General features: G+C 43.0%; 1 protein-coding gene and 1 long non-coding RNA gene across 3 annotated transcripts in view; one reads left to right on the top strand and one right to left on the bottom strand.

Moving 5' to 3' along the window:
• Positions 1-18,381, bottom strand: part of SVEP1 (sushi, von Willebrand factor type A, EGF and pentraxin domain containing 1) — a 126,241-nt gene that overhangs the window by 4,551 nt on the left and 103,309 nt on the right. The window contains exons 41-48 of one of the 2 annotated variants that reach the window (XM_068667827.1): positions 17,084-17,147; positions 14,695-14,868; positions 13,192-13,365; positions 11,502-11,678; positions 9,818-9,988; positions 4,907-5,002; positions 2,632-2,727; positions 74-167 (exon numbers count right to left, since the gene is read on the bottom strand). In XM_068667827.1, the coding sequence (XP_068523928.1) occupies positions 74-167; positions 2,632-2,727; positions 4,907-5,002; positions 9,818-9,988; positions 11,502-11,678; positions 13,192-13,365; positions 14,695-14,868; positions 17,084-17,147 (1,046 nt within the window). The remainder of the gene's footprint in view (positions 1-73; positions 168-2,631; positions 2,728-4,906; positions 5,003-9,817; positions 9,989-11,501; positions 11,679-13,191; positions 13,366-14,694; positions 14,869-17,083; positions 17,148-18,381) is intronic. The other variant, XM_068667826.1, reaches the window with a different exon arrangement.
• Positions 7,955-10,550, top strand: LOC137848604 (uncharacterized). The gene is made up of 3 exons (XR_011091448.1): positions 7,955-8,146; positions 9,007-9,105; positions 10,069-10,550. It is a non-coding gene; the product is annotated as an uncharacterized lncRNA (long non-coding RNA).

The following is an 18,381-nucleotide window of genomic DNA, read 5'->3' as shown; positions in this document are numbered from 1 at the left end:
TGCAATTCTTCAAAATTACTGCTCAGTAAGAGCCAAACAGCATAGCCATGGGAGAGCGCTCAGCAACACTTACCTAGAGCAATCATGTCCAGTCCATGATGAGGGGCAATAACATCGATTTGGCCGTATGCACTTCCCACCGTTTAAACAAGGCGACTGGCAAACAGCTGCGTACAAATGCACACACAGACTGTGTTAATGAGAACACCAACTCCAGGCTGTTAAGGAATGGCACGCTGGAAATCCAGCCTGCATTGTTTTGTTACAAACAGGCTGGTCTCAAAGCTACAGCAGCAAATGTCAGCTTTGGGTTTCTTGTAAAAGATGGTTTACTCTGGGAAGGGCAGTGTTAGAGGCTCACTTCTGCTGAATGTGATTCAAACCTCTCTGCTGCTTCTGCTGTCTGTTGCACTGTATGAGCTGCATGGAAAAGCCAGTACACGTTTTTATCTTGCCTTTAAAAATTCTGTTCTTTTTGCCCCAGATTGAGGCAGAAAAGGAATGCAAGTGGGAGCAGGAGGAGGGATTAGAAGAGAAAAGTAATAAAATCAACAGAATAATAGGCCTCATTTCTAGGAAGAAAATGTAGATGTTTATTTGACAGGAATGTGGTGGCTGAACAGCAGCCAGGAGAAGCAGAAACCAGATGTGGTAAAAAGTCCAGAAAGAGGTAGAACAAACAGGGAGCTGAAGGTCAAAAAGCCATTTACACATCAACAGCAGGCAAGGAGTAAGAGTTCACACAGTGACACCTCTATGGAGACAGGGAAAGTAAGCAGAGTGTGACAGCAAGTTCCTGACAGGCACTGCACATCCCTAAGATGTGTGACTAGGTGGTACGGGGCATTTGAACTGGAGAGCAAGTGCTAGCCTTCCTCATATGACAGCGCTGGGTCAGCTGGGAAACTGCTGCATCTGCTCCTGTGTGACAGCCAAACCCAAGGTATCAGGCAGCCAAACAGAGAAAGTGAAAGCTTTGAGTCTTCCTATCAGTTTTGAGACGAGGAGATAAAAGCACCACACAATTTACACAACAGATTCAGAGACTCTCTTAATGAGCTCCTTCCTACACAAACATTTCTAACACCAGGTTGCTGAAAAGCATGAAGTCTTTTAAGCAGATAACACCATATTAAGAGGATAGACTTAAAGACACCAGGGAAGACAAACTTTGGGTGGTACTTCTGCCAGTAATATGCATCACCGGAAACACTGATTAGAATAGAATTACAGGAAATGGAAATGAGTAATCCCAGGAATGTGTAAAGGAGATGGAAATACTCTACTCGTTTCCTCTGGGCCAAAACACAAGCAAACAATGACAGGAGGTTATAAAGAGGGACCATCCCTGTGCAATTAAGTGTGCCGGGTTTCTCATATTGAAAATGACTTCAGATTCTGGAATGAAGAATATGAATGAAACATCTTCACCTCTCACCTCATGTATCTAATTATTCCCGTGAGAGCAGCAGGTAAACCAAATATTTCCCATTTCACTTTGCTCTGTTATGGTACAGTGTCGCAACCAGGAAGTGAAACGAGAGTTGGTGTAGTAACTTCATAAATGGTGCTTGTGTACTTTGTTGAATGGATTTTGGCACAGACGGAGTTGTCCACTAGATTTTTTTCCTGAGCTACTGAAAAGCAAGTCAGCCTGAACAGATTTGAATTGCTGGCCCAGAACTAAAAAAGCTATCTGTTCTCCTCAAGTACTTATGTTGTTACAGCTGCAAACTTTCTGAAATACTTGAGGAAATACAGCATTACGTGCTAGGCTAGTGTCCCTTCAAAAAACAGCAGTTCTGAGTTAAATTGGTTACTCTGAAATTTTGAGCATGAACATTCATTAACAATAGCATGCATTCTTCCTGGAGTTCACCCAATTAACCACTCGAAAGACCTACGGGAAAGCAAAGCCCAGCTTTCATGTCAAGGCCCTGTTAGCCTCAGTTAAGGTGCACCTGAACAACAAAAATACAGTGAGCAAACTCTATAATAATAACAATAAAAAAAGTAGTTAACATCTACTAATGATTGAGATTCAGTAATGATTGAAAGACATTTCAGTGATCACTCTGTCACTATGAGTTTTGTTGGTTACTTCCATAGGGATAAGCCTTTAGAAAGCTGCCTTTTATTCAGAGTTGTTGTGGAGGCAAGTATGCCAAACCTTGGTTCAAAATGTTACCCCTCATTGCAAATCAGCTTCACCTGCCCCCACACCATACAGCTATGTGTTGAGAAGCCTCAGCAAAACTTGCAACTTGCTTCTGAGTCCAGTGGTGAAATCTGTACAATGATGAGTGAGTACATAAAACAATGTACAGGCTCTTTTGAGAAGCTCATATACAATATTCTCTCCACTGTACTGCTTTTTGCAGACAGCCCTCTTCTGAATGCTGTTTGTCCTTTCTGGAACTAAATTTCTCTGAGGATTGTTAAGATGCATCATGGACTACTCTGAAAATAGTTTGCAGCTGAGGACAGCAACGCTCAGGGAATATTATTGTAGGGCTGGGTTTTCCTGAGAGAAGCCTGGTAGTTGCTACAGAGTCCTTAGTAAACTGTGCTACACATTGACAGAGGAGTCACAAAAAGTGCAGAGAAAAATGTAGGTAAGAGGCGTTTTACCCGTATGGCATCGTGCTCCAGTCCATCCAGCAGGGCAGTCACACTGGTAAGGAGCCACACAGCGACCTCCGTTGAGACATGGCAGAATGCATATTGCTAAGGAGAAGGGAAGAGAACCAGTAAGAATAATAACCTCTGGCAAGTGAAGAGGAGGGTGTGTAAGAAAAGAACCTAAGGTCCCACAGTGTAACATCCAAAACGAGGGAACTACATGCTGCTCGTAGGAAAGCCCTGGTCTGGGCCAGGGAAAACATGCTGGGACAGGTGACACCACAAGCCTCCCAGTCTCCAGCAGGACAAGGCATTTCAGGTGCAACGGGCTGACTGTGGCTGCAAGCTTTGGGGAACAAAGGCACCAGAGAACTGCTGCGTTATACCAAGTAGTTGATGGCCCATGACCAACCAACCCATGCTGTGCCAATGAGGAGATCTACAAGATGTTGCAATATGCAAACTGTTTGTGATTTATCTACTTTTGTACATAAAGGTTTATGTACATAAAGGATTTAAGCAACTTTCAGTACTTGAAGGGGACTCATAAAAAAGATGGGGAGCAACTCTTTGCTCAATCAGATAATGACAGGACGAGGGAAAATGGTTTTAAACTAAAAGAGGGGAGATTTAGATGAGAGGTTACGAGGAAATTCTTCCCTCAGAGGGCGGTGAGGCACTGGCCCAGGCTGCCCAGAGAAGCTGTGGATGCCCCATCCCTGGAGGTGCTCAAGGCCAGGCTGGATGGGGCTTTGGGCAACCTGATCTAGTGGGTGGCATCCCTGCCTATGTTAGGGGGGTTGGAACTGGGTAATCTTTGAGGTCCCTTCCAACACATGCAATTCAATGATTTCTGTGATTTAAGGACCTTCATAAAATTACCATCTCTACTACCCTAACTGAATGGAGTACCTGTGTGAACATGCTCTCACAGGAGCAAGAGTTGAGCTGGGCCTCAAATGTGGACCCATGTGAGGCACTTGCAGGAGAGTTTTATTCTGGGAGGATTGATGGGGGCTGCAGAGGACTGATGGACACAGTTTATTCCTCTTCTGCTGCATAGCAGAGATCAAGCTGAGCAGGTACAGTCAGCTTGGGTAAGAAAGGAATAATGAAATTCTGGGAGTTCACGGGACTAATCTATATCACCAAGATTTACTCTTGTCTGTATCACTAAATGAGTAGTGCTCTGCACATTTTTCAAGGTAGTCAGGCCCTTCTCAGGAAGACGTACCTCTCTTATTACCTGTGAAATGTACCGTGAAGTAGGAAGCGACCGGATTCTTTCCAAATCCTGTGGCCTCACCTGGGGCCTGGCCCTGACAGATCAGTGCTCAGTGCTAGCACTCAAAAAGCCCTCTGATTTGCAAAACAGGCCGTCAGCACCAAAGACTAAACCTAACTTTTCTGTTCACTGCTGTACCTTGCTTGACAAGCAATAATGCAGAATCAAGGTGGCATTAACCAATTGTGGGAAGCCTCTCCTCCTCGCTACCTATGTCAAAGTAAAGAAAAAAAAAAAAGGGGGCTATTGCCTGTGTCTGCCTGAACTGTAATCTAACCAGTCAGCTGTCTGTTCATTTTCCCCGTATAGGAAAACAGGGTCAGAACTGGGATGACAGATCAAAACGTCTAGGGGCATGTCTTCTGGTTCTGAAGAATGCAGTAGGTATTGTTGCTAACATTAAGGTAAGGAAATAAAGTTGTGGCATTGCCAACACGATGCTGCCAGGCACAGGGCTCAACCCCCCTCCTGCTGAAAATGCCCAACATACAGGGCCGAGTCCGCACGCTTGGCGGCGGACAGCACCAATCCTTTCTGTAAAGAGCACTGCCAAGGAAATGGGAAATATGGCAAAATCTGGCATCTCCAACGCTGCCCATAGAATTTCTGACATGCCCAGAGGTCAGATTTGGCTGTTCCCAACCAGAACAGATCCAGTTCTCCAGTTACGCAATGGCCCAGGCCAGGAAAAGCCGGCCCAGCATTTGTGGGGCAGTGGAACACAGGTCAGGAAGGACAGGATGGAAAAGGTGCCCCAGCCGTATTATCTGAGCAGCTATTATTATCACAGCTGTATTATCTTTTTATAGGTGTTAGAGGACAGTCATTTGTCTAGAAACAAGCAATTGCTTAGTCATTTCTAGTCTAATTTGTCAAGCAGAACACAGTTATGATTTTTATGTTTTTGGCTCTTAGGCCTGTAATTTTCCCACTTGGCAGTAAATTCATTTGTCCTACCTACAACATCCTTAAAAATTACGCTTAATGGATGATACATACGCTCTTCACAGAGACGACCCATCCAGCCATCCGGACACGAGCAGGCATTTGGTCGCTCACAGACCCCACCATTCTGACACGGGAACCGACAGACAGCTGAAAACAGAACGATTTCATGACCACCTCAAGAAGGTGAATTAGAAAATCAATAATTCAGAATCTTAGACAGATTTTTGCCGTTGTAAGGTTTCACGTAGGACAAACAAACACAGTAAAGTTCTGAAGTTTAACTTATTTTTGATTTCAAGGGCAACATCGTTTCCTAGCTGTGTGCATGTGACTAGGTACGGTGAGCAAGAGTACGGAGGGAAGCATACAATACATAATACTTTCCTCTTTATTTACCATTAAAACAACCTAAAAATGTCCTTGAACAATGACAAGAATGAAAAATAATGTTTTTAGGATGGTCTGGTAAATTATCTGGACAACGCTTCAAGGCTAACACTGTGCTCTACTTGTTTTTTCTCCCCCCACAAAAACTATTACCCACTTTTTTCCTCCTCTTGATAAAATCAAGCTTTCTTCTAACCTTGGTATGAAGCACCAAGATAATGCTGTCTGGCATAACACAGGGTTTGTCAAAAGTGAGATAAAACACTGTGGTTGCACATGGAATTTTTATTGCAGTATCATCCAGAGTAATGAGGAGTGCCCTACACTGGGTGCAACAGTGGCACAGCAAAGTGTTTACCTGTGGAATCAAAAGCATGATTACAAGCCTCATTCAGCATTCATGCTGACTGCTGCTCCATGGCTCACATACCTGCTAATAAATACTTGATCACACAAGTGATGAATTTGAAGCGGGCTCTAACACACCACCCCAGTAAGTTGCCTGAACTCAACAGGCTTTGGACTCCATCATCATCTTTTGTACAACATTGCGCTGTGTCTTGGCTAGTATTTCCAGGAAAACCAGGACTACTTTAAAAAACTGGGTGGCAAGCTAAGTACAAACATATTAAAGATCATTGGAGCAAGTACAATCCCTCTCATGTTGATGTACATGCCATATACATAAGATCAAAAAATGTGGCTTCTAGATGGTACTACAGAACAAATAAGTAATCAGACAAACTTCTAATTAGTGGTAGTTATGAACACAGAGTAACCTCAGGAAACTCAATCTGAGCTGTTAATTGCATCCTATCTTTAATTAGTTACTAGCTGAGCAAAATAATGTGTTTAGGCTTTGAAAGTATTTCAGATCTTTTTCAATGTTAGTATTAACTACAAGCAGTGGTGTAGCACACTGGTTCAGACCTGACTTCCACACTGGAAAGAATGCAAATCTTGCACTGACAGAGCAGAGCTTGAGTCACTCTTGCAACTAAACCATGCCAAGCTGCAAGTTACAGCTTGGACTCCATTGAAAGCCTTAGCTGAAGCTTTAGCTTTCTTAAAAACTTAAGAACTTTCCCATCAAATGTCATCTGATAATGAGATTGGGAAGAGACCTTATGACCTGACAGGTTCACAGAAGTTGCAGTATTTTCAGAGGTACTTGGAATGATCTTTGTTGTAAAGATATCTAAGAATATACAGACAGCTTGTCTCTAGGTGTTGACTGAAGTGGAATAGTGCGTCAAACAGATTTCTCCCGTGCAATGAAAAATTATGAAAGTTGAATCAAAAAGCATTTGAAGTTTTGAAGGTGTCTGTGATCCAGAACACTGAAAAGATATTCCATGAAAGTATAATGGGATGGTAAGTAAAGGGCTGGTATATAAATTAAAAGCCAAGTTAAATTCAAGGCCGCCCCCTACATGGTTTCTGGAATTTATTCTCTCTCACACTGTTGATGGAGAAGATGTAGACATTTCATGAGTTACAGAAGTTGCTTTGGATTCAGGATCTCAGTCAGAGGTATGCTTCTATTGGATTTCTGCCAAGGACCCCTCATTGTGAAACTCTGAATTAGTAAGTACCATCCCTAGCTGTGCTCTTGTTATACACCAGTTTACACAGGGAGAGGCTCTATGTGTCTGTAGCTGTAGGAATTATTATTCACTCAGCAGACAAAAGTAGAGAAAAGCTTGGAGCAAGAAGCTAAGCTTGGATCTCATTCTCTTTTTCTGCTTCTGTGAAAGCAAGCAGGAGAAGTGCAATCCTGATCTACTGGAGAAAAAACGGCAATCATTAACTGCAGCTTCTGGTAGCACATCTCACATTCACAGTATCAATCTTAATCGTTGAGATTCCACCCTTTATAAATCCATGCTGATAGTTATTTCCAAGCATTACACTGCTGCAGGACAAATTTGGGTAAGAAGAGGTAAAAAAAAAAAAAAAAAAAAAAGATTTCTGTTCTGCCAAAAAGCTTTTCTGTGAACAGTTTCCTGATGCCTCTGCTGCCCCTCAGAATGCTTGTCTGCTAGCTGGGTACCAACCTTTTGGTTAGCTGCACCATGCCAGAAGATCTCTCCAAGCAAATTCCTGACACAGATTTTAGAGCATTTCAGAGAGGAGAGAGAGGAGTTAGTTCGACAAGCTGTGTGAATCTGTGAAGGCTGATGAGTCCCACAGGTGTTTACATTTGTCAGATCCAGCCTAATACTTCTCACCCCTGAAACTCAGATCAGAATCTGGCCTGCAATAGCCAAGTGCTGCTGTGGTTACAGCTCTCCCACAGAAGCCAACAGAGTCTGCTTTTTAATTACAATATTTACGTTAACTAACCTGTTCAACCGGGCCAGTATGTTTCAAGCAGGCTTAGGACATACTAATAATCAGCTCACAGAGCCAAAGAGAAGAAATGCAGGATGAATCATTGCAAAGAGTGCTTTCATGTTGCTTCTGATGTACGCCACAAAGGCTTGGGTCCTGTAGGCCCTTTTGTTAGGCAAATCCCCCAAATGAATTATAAAGCAGTTCTGAAAGATTATTTTGAAATGTGTCATGAAAACACATCGGTCCCCTCAGAAGCATCTTTGGTCCTTTTTAGTTTCCCTTTTAGGTGAAAGGGGGGAGGGGGGAATTGTTATTTTTCTCCCTTAATATACCACAAGGCAGGTTTTTCCACTTCGTTTACTTGCACTACCCTGATCATCTGTCCACCTCATCACTTTGCATTTCAAAATAATTAATCCCAACACTCATTCCTTTGAATTGTCCCATGAATTCAGTGGTATTGGAAACAGGATGCTTGACAGTTTTTTTGCATATCATCCCTTTCGGTTTGTTAGCCAACAATGTCAAGAACCTCTTTTAGCAGAAGACTACAGCCCTTGGCATAAGGTAACTAAATTCTGTGTAACTAAAAACTAGTAAATAAGAGTAAAAACTAAAACTGATGATATTAAGGAGGCAGATGAAGAATGCACAGTGTTATAGTCTGGAGATAACATAAAAAAGATAAATTGCTAATAAATACCTAGCTTAGGTGGAGTAGCTATTGTGCAGAGATCCCTTGATTTCTGTAGCCACCACAGTTTAGAAAGAAATAGTAAAGTACTTGGTAAGCTTTTCAGAAAGGACTTGATTGTTGGTGAGGGTTAGTTTCCAAAAGGCCTTTTGGATAACTCCAGGCATCTGACATAACTCAGGTGCTTTTACCATAAATCTCCTCTACTTGGCTGCTCAACAGCCTACTCTTTGGGGCAATGCCAAACCATGAGCACATTACTAGGAAGAGGATGGTTTTCAGAAGCAGCTTCTCTATTCCTGTAATGCTCAGGAGTTACAATTCCACTTCACTGGCAATGTGCCTTCTCAAAACAACCTGCCGATCTGTGATTTTTTAGGCAAGGAAATTTTAGCTATTGCATTTGGCACTTTAAAAGAGTGCCTGCTTTCACACAGGAGGGCAACTCAAATTATCTGGGTCTTGACATTCATGTTTTGGTGGCAGAATTCAACAACAAAAAAACAGTACCAAAGGGACCCTGGTTACTCAGGCTAAGCACTGTATAGAAACCTCCAGCACCAAGGGGTTTCTGATCCAAACAGAAAGATGGCGAAGGAGGAAGGAAGTATTTCTGCTTCAATTTTAGACATGTGATGCTGAGACACTTGCAAGAGCAGAGGCAGACCTGACAACTTCAATTACGACTCTGATGTTCCCAGATCAATGTTCTGGCACCTCTTCTCTTCTGCAGGAATTCTCGAGCTATGGGAATGTGACTTCTAATGTTCATGTTTCTGCACAGAACACCTAAGGCTCAGTTCATATTGTAATGGCTGTAACACTATCTGAGGTAAGACTTCAGGCTACAACTAACCCACACAGCTACATAGTGAGCCGGCAGCAGGAGGGCTAGTCAAGTTTCTGGTGAGGAAATGGCAGATGTCAAGGTCTCCTCCATGACAGCTGTGTGACCTTTGGACACTTTTGCTATGCCTTACCCTTTGTTTTCAGTTAGTGCTCGAATATTCTTATATCTGTTTTTTACTGCATAGTTTGTCTATGTTCTGTGTTGGTTTCCCCATTTTCTGCTTAAAATTGATACTTTATATGAATCTTCAGTGTGAAAGAGTTAATTCTGTAATTTATAGAAGTCAAGGATGGAAAGGTAAGGCACCCATTTGATCTCCTACTTGTCTTTTATGCAGTGCTTGAAAAAATGACCAGGAGTGCTTTATTTGAAATACCCTAGCATATCAACAAGATGACTAGTTAGTTCTGTATCTGTATCCTTCTTACAAAAAATGTGGCAAAGAGAATCTAAAGTGTGGGATACAACACTGTAGGAAGAGAAACCATAGGGTTAGCAAGGACTAGAGAGAAAAATTGAGGAAGTCCTCTTTTTCACCTGGAAATAAAAAGTGACAACCTGCACTTAAAATGCAGGTGAAATCACAGCTGCATTGAAACCAGCAAGAATTTGGCTTTTGTTTCTGCTGCAGCTAGGATGACACCTCCATGCTTATGGCTAGTTAAGAAATACTTCTGTTCAAAAAACTACTTACCTTTGCAGGTAGGTGGTGTTGTCCATGTTCCATTTTCTAGGCAAATGCTTCGCAGGGGCCCCTCCAGCATGTAGCCACTGTAGCAGGAATAGGTGATCACGTCTCCATACTGATAGAAGCTACCATGGATGAGAGCATTCTCTATGTGAGCTGGGGGCCCGCAAGATATCTCTAAACAAAAGAAATCACCAGAGGCTGGTGAGCTACAATGCCTGCATGACGTGGTTTCCAACTCTGTGCTTTGCCCACAGGACTCAGAAGGTGCTAAGACACCTCTGATGAAAATGCAGGGCTTCTCCACAGTGCAGGTACCCACAGGGTGAAACTGTATGTACTCCCACGTGTGTACCAGCAAGCATGGAGAAGACCAAAGCATGGAGAAGACCAGCAACAGAAATTTTAAGTAATGCAACAATGACTATATCTACCAGACAGCGCAGAAACTTTCAGATGGTCCTAGGAAATACATGAGACTGGGTTTGCAGAGGGAGGTGATGCAACTAATCAATACTGCTTCTAAGAAGCCAAAAAGCCTGAAAAAGGACTTCACGCCTTGTATCAGTGTCAATGAATACAATAAAAGAACACCTCTCACTATAGCCCTTGTCTCAACATAATCTCACTGGAATCATTCAGGGTATGCAATAATCAAGCCCAGCTGCATTGCTTGCAAAAGGTAAATTGAAAAGGAAATTACAGCAGAACCTAAAGGCCAGTAGCATGAGTGCATCTAGGGCATCAATTTGTAGACATATTCTGGATCTTCTTCCTGAAATAACTCTCTTAGAAAGAAGATATAGCTCTTTTATACAGCTTTTATGAGCCAGGGTCTCTAGAAGCAACCCAGTTCTCCATAGGACAATTGTAGATAAAAACTCTGTTCTTTATCAAAGAATCACAGAATCATCTAGGTTGGAAGAGATGTCAAGATCATTGAGTCCAACCTCTGACCCAATGCTGACAAGCCCTCCACTAAACCATATCCCTAAGCTCAACATCTTTTAAAGACCTCCAGGGATGGTGACTCCACCACTTTCCTGGGCAGCCCATTCCAATGCCTCACAACCCTTTCAGTAAAGAAGTTCTTCCTAACATCCAACCTAAAACTCCCCTGGCGCAACTTAAGCCCATTCCCCCTCATCCTGTCACCAGGCACGTGGGAGAACAGGCCAACCCCCACCTCACTACAGCCTCCTTTAAGGTACCTGTAGAGAGCGATAAGGTCACCCCTGAGCCTCCTCTTCTCCAGGCTGAACAAGCCCAGCTCCCTCAGCCGCTCCTCGTAGGACTTGTTCTCCAGGCCCCTCACCAGCTTCGTCGCCCTTCTCTGGACCCGCTCAAGCACCTCCATGTCCTTCTTGTAGCGAGGGGCCCAAAACTGAACACAGTACTCAAGGTGTGGCCTCACCAGAGCCGAGTACAGGGGGACGATCACCTCCCTAGCCCTGCTGGCCACACTGCTTCTGATACAAGCCAGGATGCCGTTGGCCTTCTTGGCCACCTGAGCACACTGCTCTCTCATATTCAGCCCACTGTCCACCATCACTCCCAGGTCCTTCTCTGCCAGGCAGCTAGAGAGCTCTGCCAATATGTCTGTGCTGTTACCCTCCTGTGTGACACAGACGTGCCACCAGCCCTACAGAGGCAGACCGTGTCCTTGCAGAACCCCAACACCTGTACTTACTTTCACACTTAGCCGTTGTTGGAGTCCAAGTCTCATCAGCATTGCAGGTGATCACAGCCTGCCCTTTCAGCTGGTAGCCTTCCCTGCACCTGATGGAGACATTCTGCCCAACATAAAAATCCACCTCGGAGAGAAGGGCGTTCTCTGGGATTATGAAAGGCACAGGACAAGGGTTTGCTGTTCAAAGAAAAGGTGCGAGGGAAGAGAAAGGAAAAAGAGAGGAAAGGAAGGAAGAAAGAGAGAACTTTATTTCTGCAAATTTCAAAATCAGATCATATGAAGAGCAATAGAAATGGATGCTACTCACAAGTCCTATTTGTAATTTGATGAAAAGTTATGAGATTTGGGTTATAAAATAATGTTAAAAGATTTGATTCTCTGCTGTCACATGACTTGCTATGTACTCTATTGAAGTCAGTGGAAGATATACTAAGGACTTAAGTGGGGAGTATCATATGTTACAATCACACCATTCTCTCCTGTCCTTCCTGGTTACCATAGCCTTTATATAAAAAAGTGAGACCTACTCCACTTTTAAAAGGAGTCAAACTTATTCCATTCCTTGTTCTGAGGGCCTGGATCAATAGAAAACAGCGTAAAATCCAGGTGTTTGCGTAGAGGCATTAGAATTTTGAATTTCTCTGATAACCTTATTTATTACTGCCTGCAAGCTTGCTGAGGTATTTTTGCATGGTTTACTGCTCTCACCATGAATGTGGAAAAGGCTGGACCTTACCTGCAGCACAGATTAATACCACATTCCTCTAACTAAAATCCTCTGAGTCCTTTGTTGTAGAAAAGCTAAAATGTCTCAATTACTACCTTGAGACAAGAGTAGATCTTAGAAGTAGTTACAAACAGATACAGCAACAATGATGGCTATTGTGGCTATGCATGCACGGTATACACGTGTATAAGGTGCTGTTTCATAGAATCACAGGATAATTTATATAGACCTTTAGTCCAACCTTCTTTTCAAAGCAGGACCATCTAAGTCGGGCTGCTCTAGGACTTGTACAGCTGACATGTGAGTATGTCTGAGGATGGACATTTCTCATCCTCTCCAGCAACCCTGTTCCAGAATTCAACTGCTATCATAGTGGAAAGTTTCCTCAAACACTTAATTGGACCTTCCTTTGTTGCAGCTTGGGTCCAGTCCCTCACACCCTACCACTGTGCCCCTCTGAAAGGAGTCTGTTTCTTTTTTATTTACACCCTGCCAGTAGTCATTTGCAGACAACGATAAGGTCAGTCCTTGCCTTCTCTTCCAAAGGCTGAACAAATGCCTTTCTCTCACCTGCTCCTCATATATCAAATGGCTGAATCCAATTGACTCCATTTAATGTCAGCTTTCCAACTAAAGGGAGTTATGCAGAACACAGCTTATTATTTTACTGTCAGAAAAATACATTCAGACAAGATAATGCTTTAACATCTCTCAGCAACTGCTTCCTTTGTTCCTTTGTAAAAACAGGATGCACTCCAATGTATCTCCTAACGCAGGTCAAACCAATTTTTTAAACTATGAGTGACAAATTCTGCTCATGGCCACTCCAGAAGAAAATTACAGTGCATCTCCACAAATATCTGCAGAAGTTGCTCTCAATTACTGTCAGCTTAAATGAAGAGCAACCTAGCCTTTAACGCTTAAAAGTTGAGACCTCTTTTTCATTACAAAGCAAACACACACGTTTACAGAGAGGCAAGGGATTGCTCCATCTTCCATCCCTTGTGCACTCTGCTGCAGGTTCTCTTTCCAAGCTGTATCCTCTCTCGCAGAAATATGCTATAGTACTGCCAACTGTATTGTTTTCATAAATCGCCTTCCCATTCAGCAAGGAAAGTGGAACTTTGCATCTGGTCTCTGCAAAGGAAGAGCTCTCATTAACTCAGCTTGATATCAGACCTGGACTTCCAACAGTTCCTGAGTTACTCGCACAGTATGTTTAAAGTAGCAGCCACAGACTAATAAACCATGAAGAGCATTGAGGGACAGTTCAGTAGCCCCAGTAAGGCACTGCAGTCAAGTCAGGGAAGGAGCTCCTCCCAGTGATAGAGAAAAGCCACAGCCACACATTTATCAGGTCAGCAACATTTGGCAGAGAGAGGGAAGGACACATTTATGGCCTCGTACTGGGGTATGTGGGGCAGAACATGGAGATGGTTCCTTCTCACTGCTAAGAGAGACCTCAGAAACTTGCAGCCCTTTGCAACCTCCTTTTTTTGACAGACAAGAAATACCAGATGAGATGCAGGATGGGTTTGATGGAAGGTGCTGACACTTAAATTTCTAATTGCTCCCCTCAAGATTCTCTTCTGTGTTTCTGAAGCCAGCAGGCAGACAGCCCAAGGAAGTGAGATGAGCAAAAAATGGACAAATGTACTTCTGAAAGGAAAGGAATAGCGTGAAGCCCAGACTTTGCCTTTTCATAGCTAAAAGGCCAGGAAAGGAGAACACTCATACTTAATGATACTGGAATTTACTATGCTTCTACACACTTTATACGTTGAACAGAGTCATCCAACAACACTGGCTATCTGTTCATGTTTGTGACCTTAAGTTTTTGTTCCATTTTTATGTTGACAGTCTTGCTTCCACCAACTCTGTATGACACTCTGTATGACACAGACAGTTCTTGCTCGATACTTACTCTGCTTGGCATAAGCTACAGGACCTACCGAGGGAGCATCTGAAAGCACTAAAGTGCAAAATGGTACATCATTCACTCACAGAATTTATTCAAGTGAGGAGAGTGGAGATAAAGGCAGAGCTGCTGATATTGTCCTTGAGACAATCCTGTTGCTGGGTTTGGGGCCCGAAATTCAGAGGAAGAATATCAAAGTAGCAACTGACTTCAGAAGGCTGCTGGGAGAAATTTCATATCCTCACAGTCCATCACCTTTAGTTAATGGTTCGATTTTCTCGGATGATAAGCAATGTCATCTCTCACTAAGATTGTAAAACCGTAGATGAAGACCTAGGGGAAGATGATGTCTAAACCTCCTTATGGTTTGGTAATAGGCACTGTTCCTTTTGAGACGTTTCATTTATCATGCACAATTTTTAACACACATTACAGAATTGCTTCCAGAAAGCAGCTTACTCCCTGGATTATGTGATATACATGCACGTGGGGGGAGGTACTGCTTATCCCAGATCAGAATGTGCCAGGCCACGACACCAAATGTTTACCTTCACACGATGGTAAAGGTTTACTCCAGCTCCCATTGGTAAGACATGTGATATTCTGGGGTCCAACAAGATGATACCCAGCGCTGCACACAAAGGTTACGTTGCTTCTGTATGTGCTTCCTGTAGAAATGGCCTCTGCTTTTTCTACTGAGGGATGCAGCCCACAAGTAATTCCTATAAGAGAAGAAAAAATTTTGGTTTTATACAAACAACAAAGCCCATTCTGTCTGGCTGGCATACACTGTCTGCAGTTCTACTCACAGACTGAATTAAAGGAAAGATGGGAAGAAAGAATCTGTGAAGTACTACATGAGAAAGGTTATGTAATGCCTTGCTCGCCCTCTCTCCTGGGGTTCAGGCTGCACACACCTGAGAAAGACCCTGCCCTGGTGCATCTGACAGTGTTGTAAGTGATCAGTGATCCAGTGACCCAGCATATTTCTTCTGACTAACCCAGAGGATGCATCTCCAGGCTCCTCTGCTCCCTGTACAGTGAAAGACGGTCTCAGGATGTCCACAAGAAAAATGACAGAAGTTAAGGAAGATCTTGTCCTCTGTCCTGTCCTTATGGCACAGACCATGCAAATTGGTCAAAGCTAAGAGAAAGGAATACAGGCAGTAGGACTATGACATCACCATGAAAAGATGGAAAATAATTTATTGGTAGAAATTGCAAAATTTGGGGATTTTATTTATAACTTGTATGAAATAAGTCATAAATCCTGCCCCTGCAATTAATCACCTTCTGCTTCACAGGACCAAGATTTGATCCTAAGGAGCAGAGTCCTGATCTCCAGATATACCAACATGTATTAGCCTTGACTTTACAGAGACAAATCACCTCAGCGCATGATGTTCAAGGCCCTGCAACCCACAGTGCAAAGCAAATGAAATAGAGCAGGCTGCACTCCTCTAGTAACCTGAGCACAGCTCTATGGTTGTTCCATTTTCTCATGTCAAGAGGAGCTCCCTTCAGATGGGAGAGGAGCTGCTGGCGAGAACCTCTCAGCCGGTTTTTCTGCTGGCTCCTCCTGTTACACCCCCAAATGGAGCAGGAGATCAGGTGGAAGACAGCAAAAGTACGATGCCAGTTAGTTTCCTGACCCTCCTGGGAAACTGCCACCATGTCGCTGTGCTTGCTGCTTACTCCTGCATAAAAGGAACTAAGGGGCTACACTTTTAGTCAACGTGGCAAATCCTTCGGCTTGGTCCCTGTAGTTCAAAACCAGGGTCAAAGCTGTAAAAAACCTCACTGCCAAACAAGAACTCCTCTCCCTGAACAGATCCATTTTCTATCTCCTCTGGGGGCCCACATGATACTCCTGTAACATAAGAAATATACTCCAGACCCAGTGCATACAGCCTGTCCTGCTCCTAGCTCCTCCACGATTTTTACCCTGACAAACAGGGAAAGACCACTGTGTATATATGGGCATTCCCAGATATTTTGCTCCTGAGTAGCAGAACAGCAGCAGAATAATATTTGGTGCTCTCAGATACTGCTCAAAGACAAAATCCATTGTGACTTTATTGGCAGGAGGCCTTGAAGCCAACAGCTGAACTCCATGTAAGTATTTCTGTTGACAGCTTCTGTTTTGGCACTACAGGCAGAGGGAATCAGACATCGCACAGAGCTGAAGTACCTTTGAAAATGAGCATCCATAGAGCTACAGTTCAGGATGTTGAGTATCCACAGCTCTGGGCAACTGTGGTGGTCAAAGGTTCTTAGCAACCTGAGAAACCATGACTTCAAATGGAAGCATTGTTTAAATTTCGGATATTACTCTTCCAAGATGGACAATAATCTGTTAAAGTAATATGCCCATAATCTCTTGTATCAATAACCTGATACAAGACAACAGCTCTTCAGGTTGTCATTGCTACTCTTTTTTTGTGTAGTTTCAGAGAAACTCTGCTGTTTCTCTGACCCCCCCTGTATCTCATCTTATTTAACCACGCAGTTAATAGAAAATGTTTAAACCTCTTAATATCATTAACAATTTCCAGTAAACTTATCTAAAGATGCAAAGAGCTAAAACAACAGAAGGAATGTGTCAAAGGCTCCTCTAAGCATGCAGCCCTATGTCTGAAGTAAAGTATACGTAAACGGAAGGATTGAACAACAACCCCTTTGCTACCTGTTTGCCCAGCTTTCTTAGAGGTACAGGGGCACAGCAGTGGAAAGCTGTAGTGATTTCCTTAACACAGTCACCTGTGCACACCAGCAATTCTGCACGTCTCTCAGTGTGCTATCAGTGGTACTTACTGACAATTTTTAGACATATGAAGACAGTATGAGTTATAAATTGGGCAAAATGACCACAAGTGTCTTCAGGCTAAAAGCACCCTCGACCAAATTCATCAAGTGACAAACTCAGATGGAACATACTTCTGCATGCTGGCACTGTGCCACTCCAAAGCTTGTCTTCTTGGCAGGTCCGTTCCGTATCACCCTACGAAACAAGAGACATTGCTCAAAGAACAGCTTCACTTAGCAATCCTTTTTTCTCCCAACAGCTCTGGTATACAGCAAGGCCAGCATGTCTTCCCAACGGGTACATATACCCATATAAAGACAGAGTTAAATGCCTGTAGCCCAAGCTGATGAGGAGAGTTTAGGCTAGAACTCCTTCCTGCAAACTGCAGGGTACTGTTTACAAACCAAATGCTAGTGGGTCAGTCAGTTTCCTTGTCCTTCTCCCTGGAGTATCACTGTTTTTGTCAGTTTTGCCATTCTTATTCCCAGAAATTGTCATGATGGCACATTTTCTCCTTCCAGTACTCACTTAATGAAAATCTAACTTGCATTCTTTTCACCAGCAGCACAAGCCTATGGTTTGTAAACATACTGTACTGACTTCATGTCCCAAGAATTGATGCTTCAAACTCACTTATAAATGATGTTATTTCTTTCTTACACACACATTTTATAGTTCGCCTAATACTTAAAGATTTGTCTTGTATTTTATTCCAAGACATGAAGAAGAACATCTAAATTTGTCCCTTAAGTAATGTACTTTCATTACAACGCAAACCCATTGACAAAAGCAGCTGTTTGAAATGATTGTTGGAAGGCATTCTGGAGAGAAAAACACAGGACCTCTAACAAGAGGGAAACACACTGACGCTAGGTGGCGAAGCTGGCCTACAAAGCACGCAGATTGATCTTTTTTACTATACAAAAGCACTGGTTTATTACCACCAAAAATACAGCAATTCTACATATCTGTCCTTTCTGTCTCTGTTTCTGTCTGGAAATTAGATTTATTATTACCCATGATTTCTCTAAACTCTTCTTTTTATATATACTGAGAGACCAAGTGAATGCAATCCTGTCTGGGTGTATGAAGTTTGTATTTATTATCAGTCACCACCGCACGAAGGAAGCACGATACTGCATTTTGTTTGGTACTCATGAAGTACAGAGTTAAGAGACAGCACCTGTCATTGCTACCTCATACATCTGGACAGGATTGTCCCACATCCTGCCATCACCTGGGGATGGTGAAGGCCATGCTGTACCTCAGCAATGAATTTTCATTTCTGAACTCATTGTGATTTTGAAAATGAGGCTGCTATGAATTGGCTAGCATGAGTCCTGATAACTGGGTATCAGTAGTGCTCCAGAGCTCAGCTAGAAACAATAGCCCAATGCTCATAGTAAAAACAAGAGACAGGAAAGGACTT

The sequence above is a fragment of the Anas acuta genome, chromosome Z (assembly GCF_963932015.1).
Source record: "Anas acuta chromosome Z, bAnaAcu1.1, whole genome shotgun sequence".
NCBI lineage: Eukaryota > Metazoa > Chordata > Aves > Anseriformes > Anatidae > Anas > Anas acuta.
Note: the sequence above shows the minus strand (reverse complement) of the source record. Positions and strands in the feature narration are given on the sequence as shown.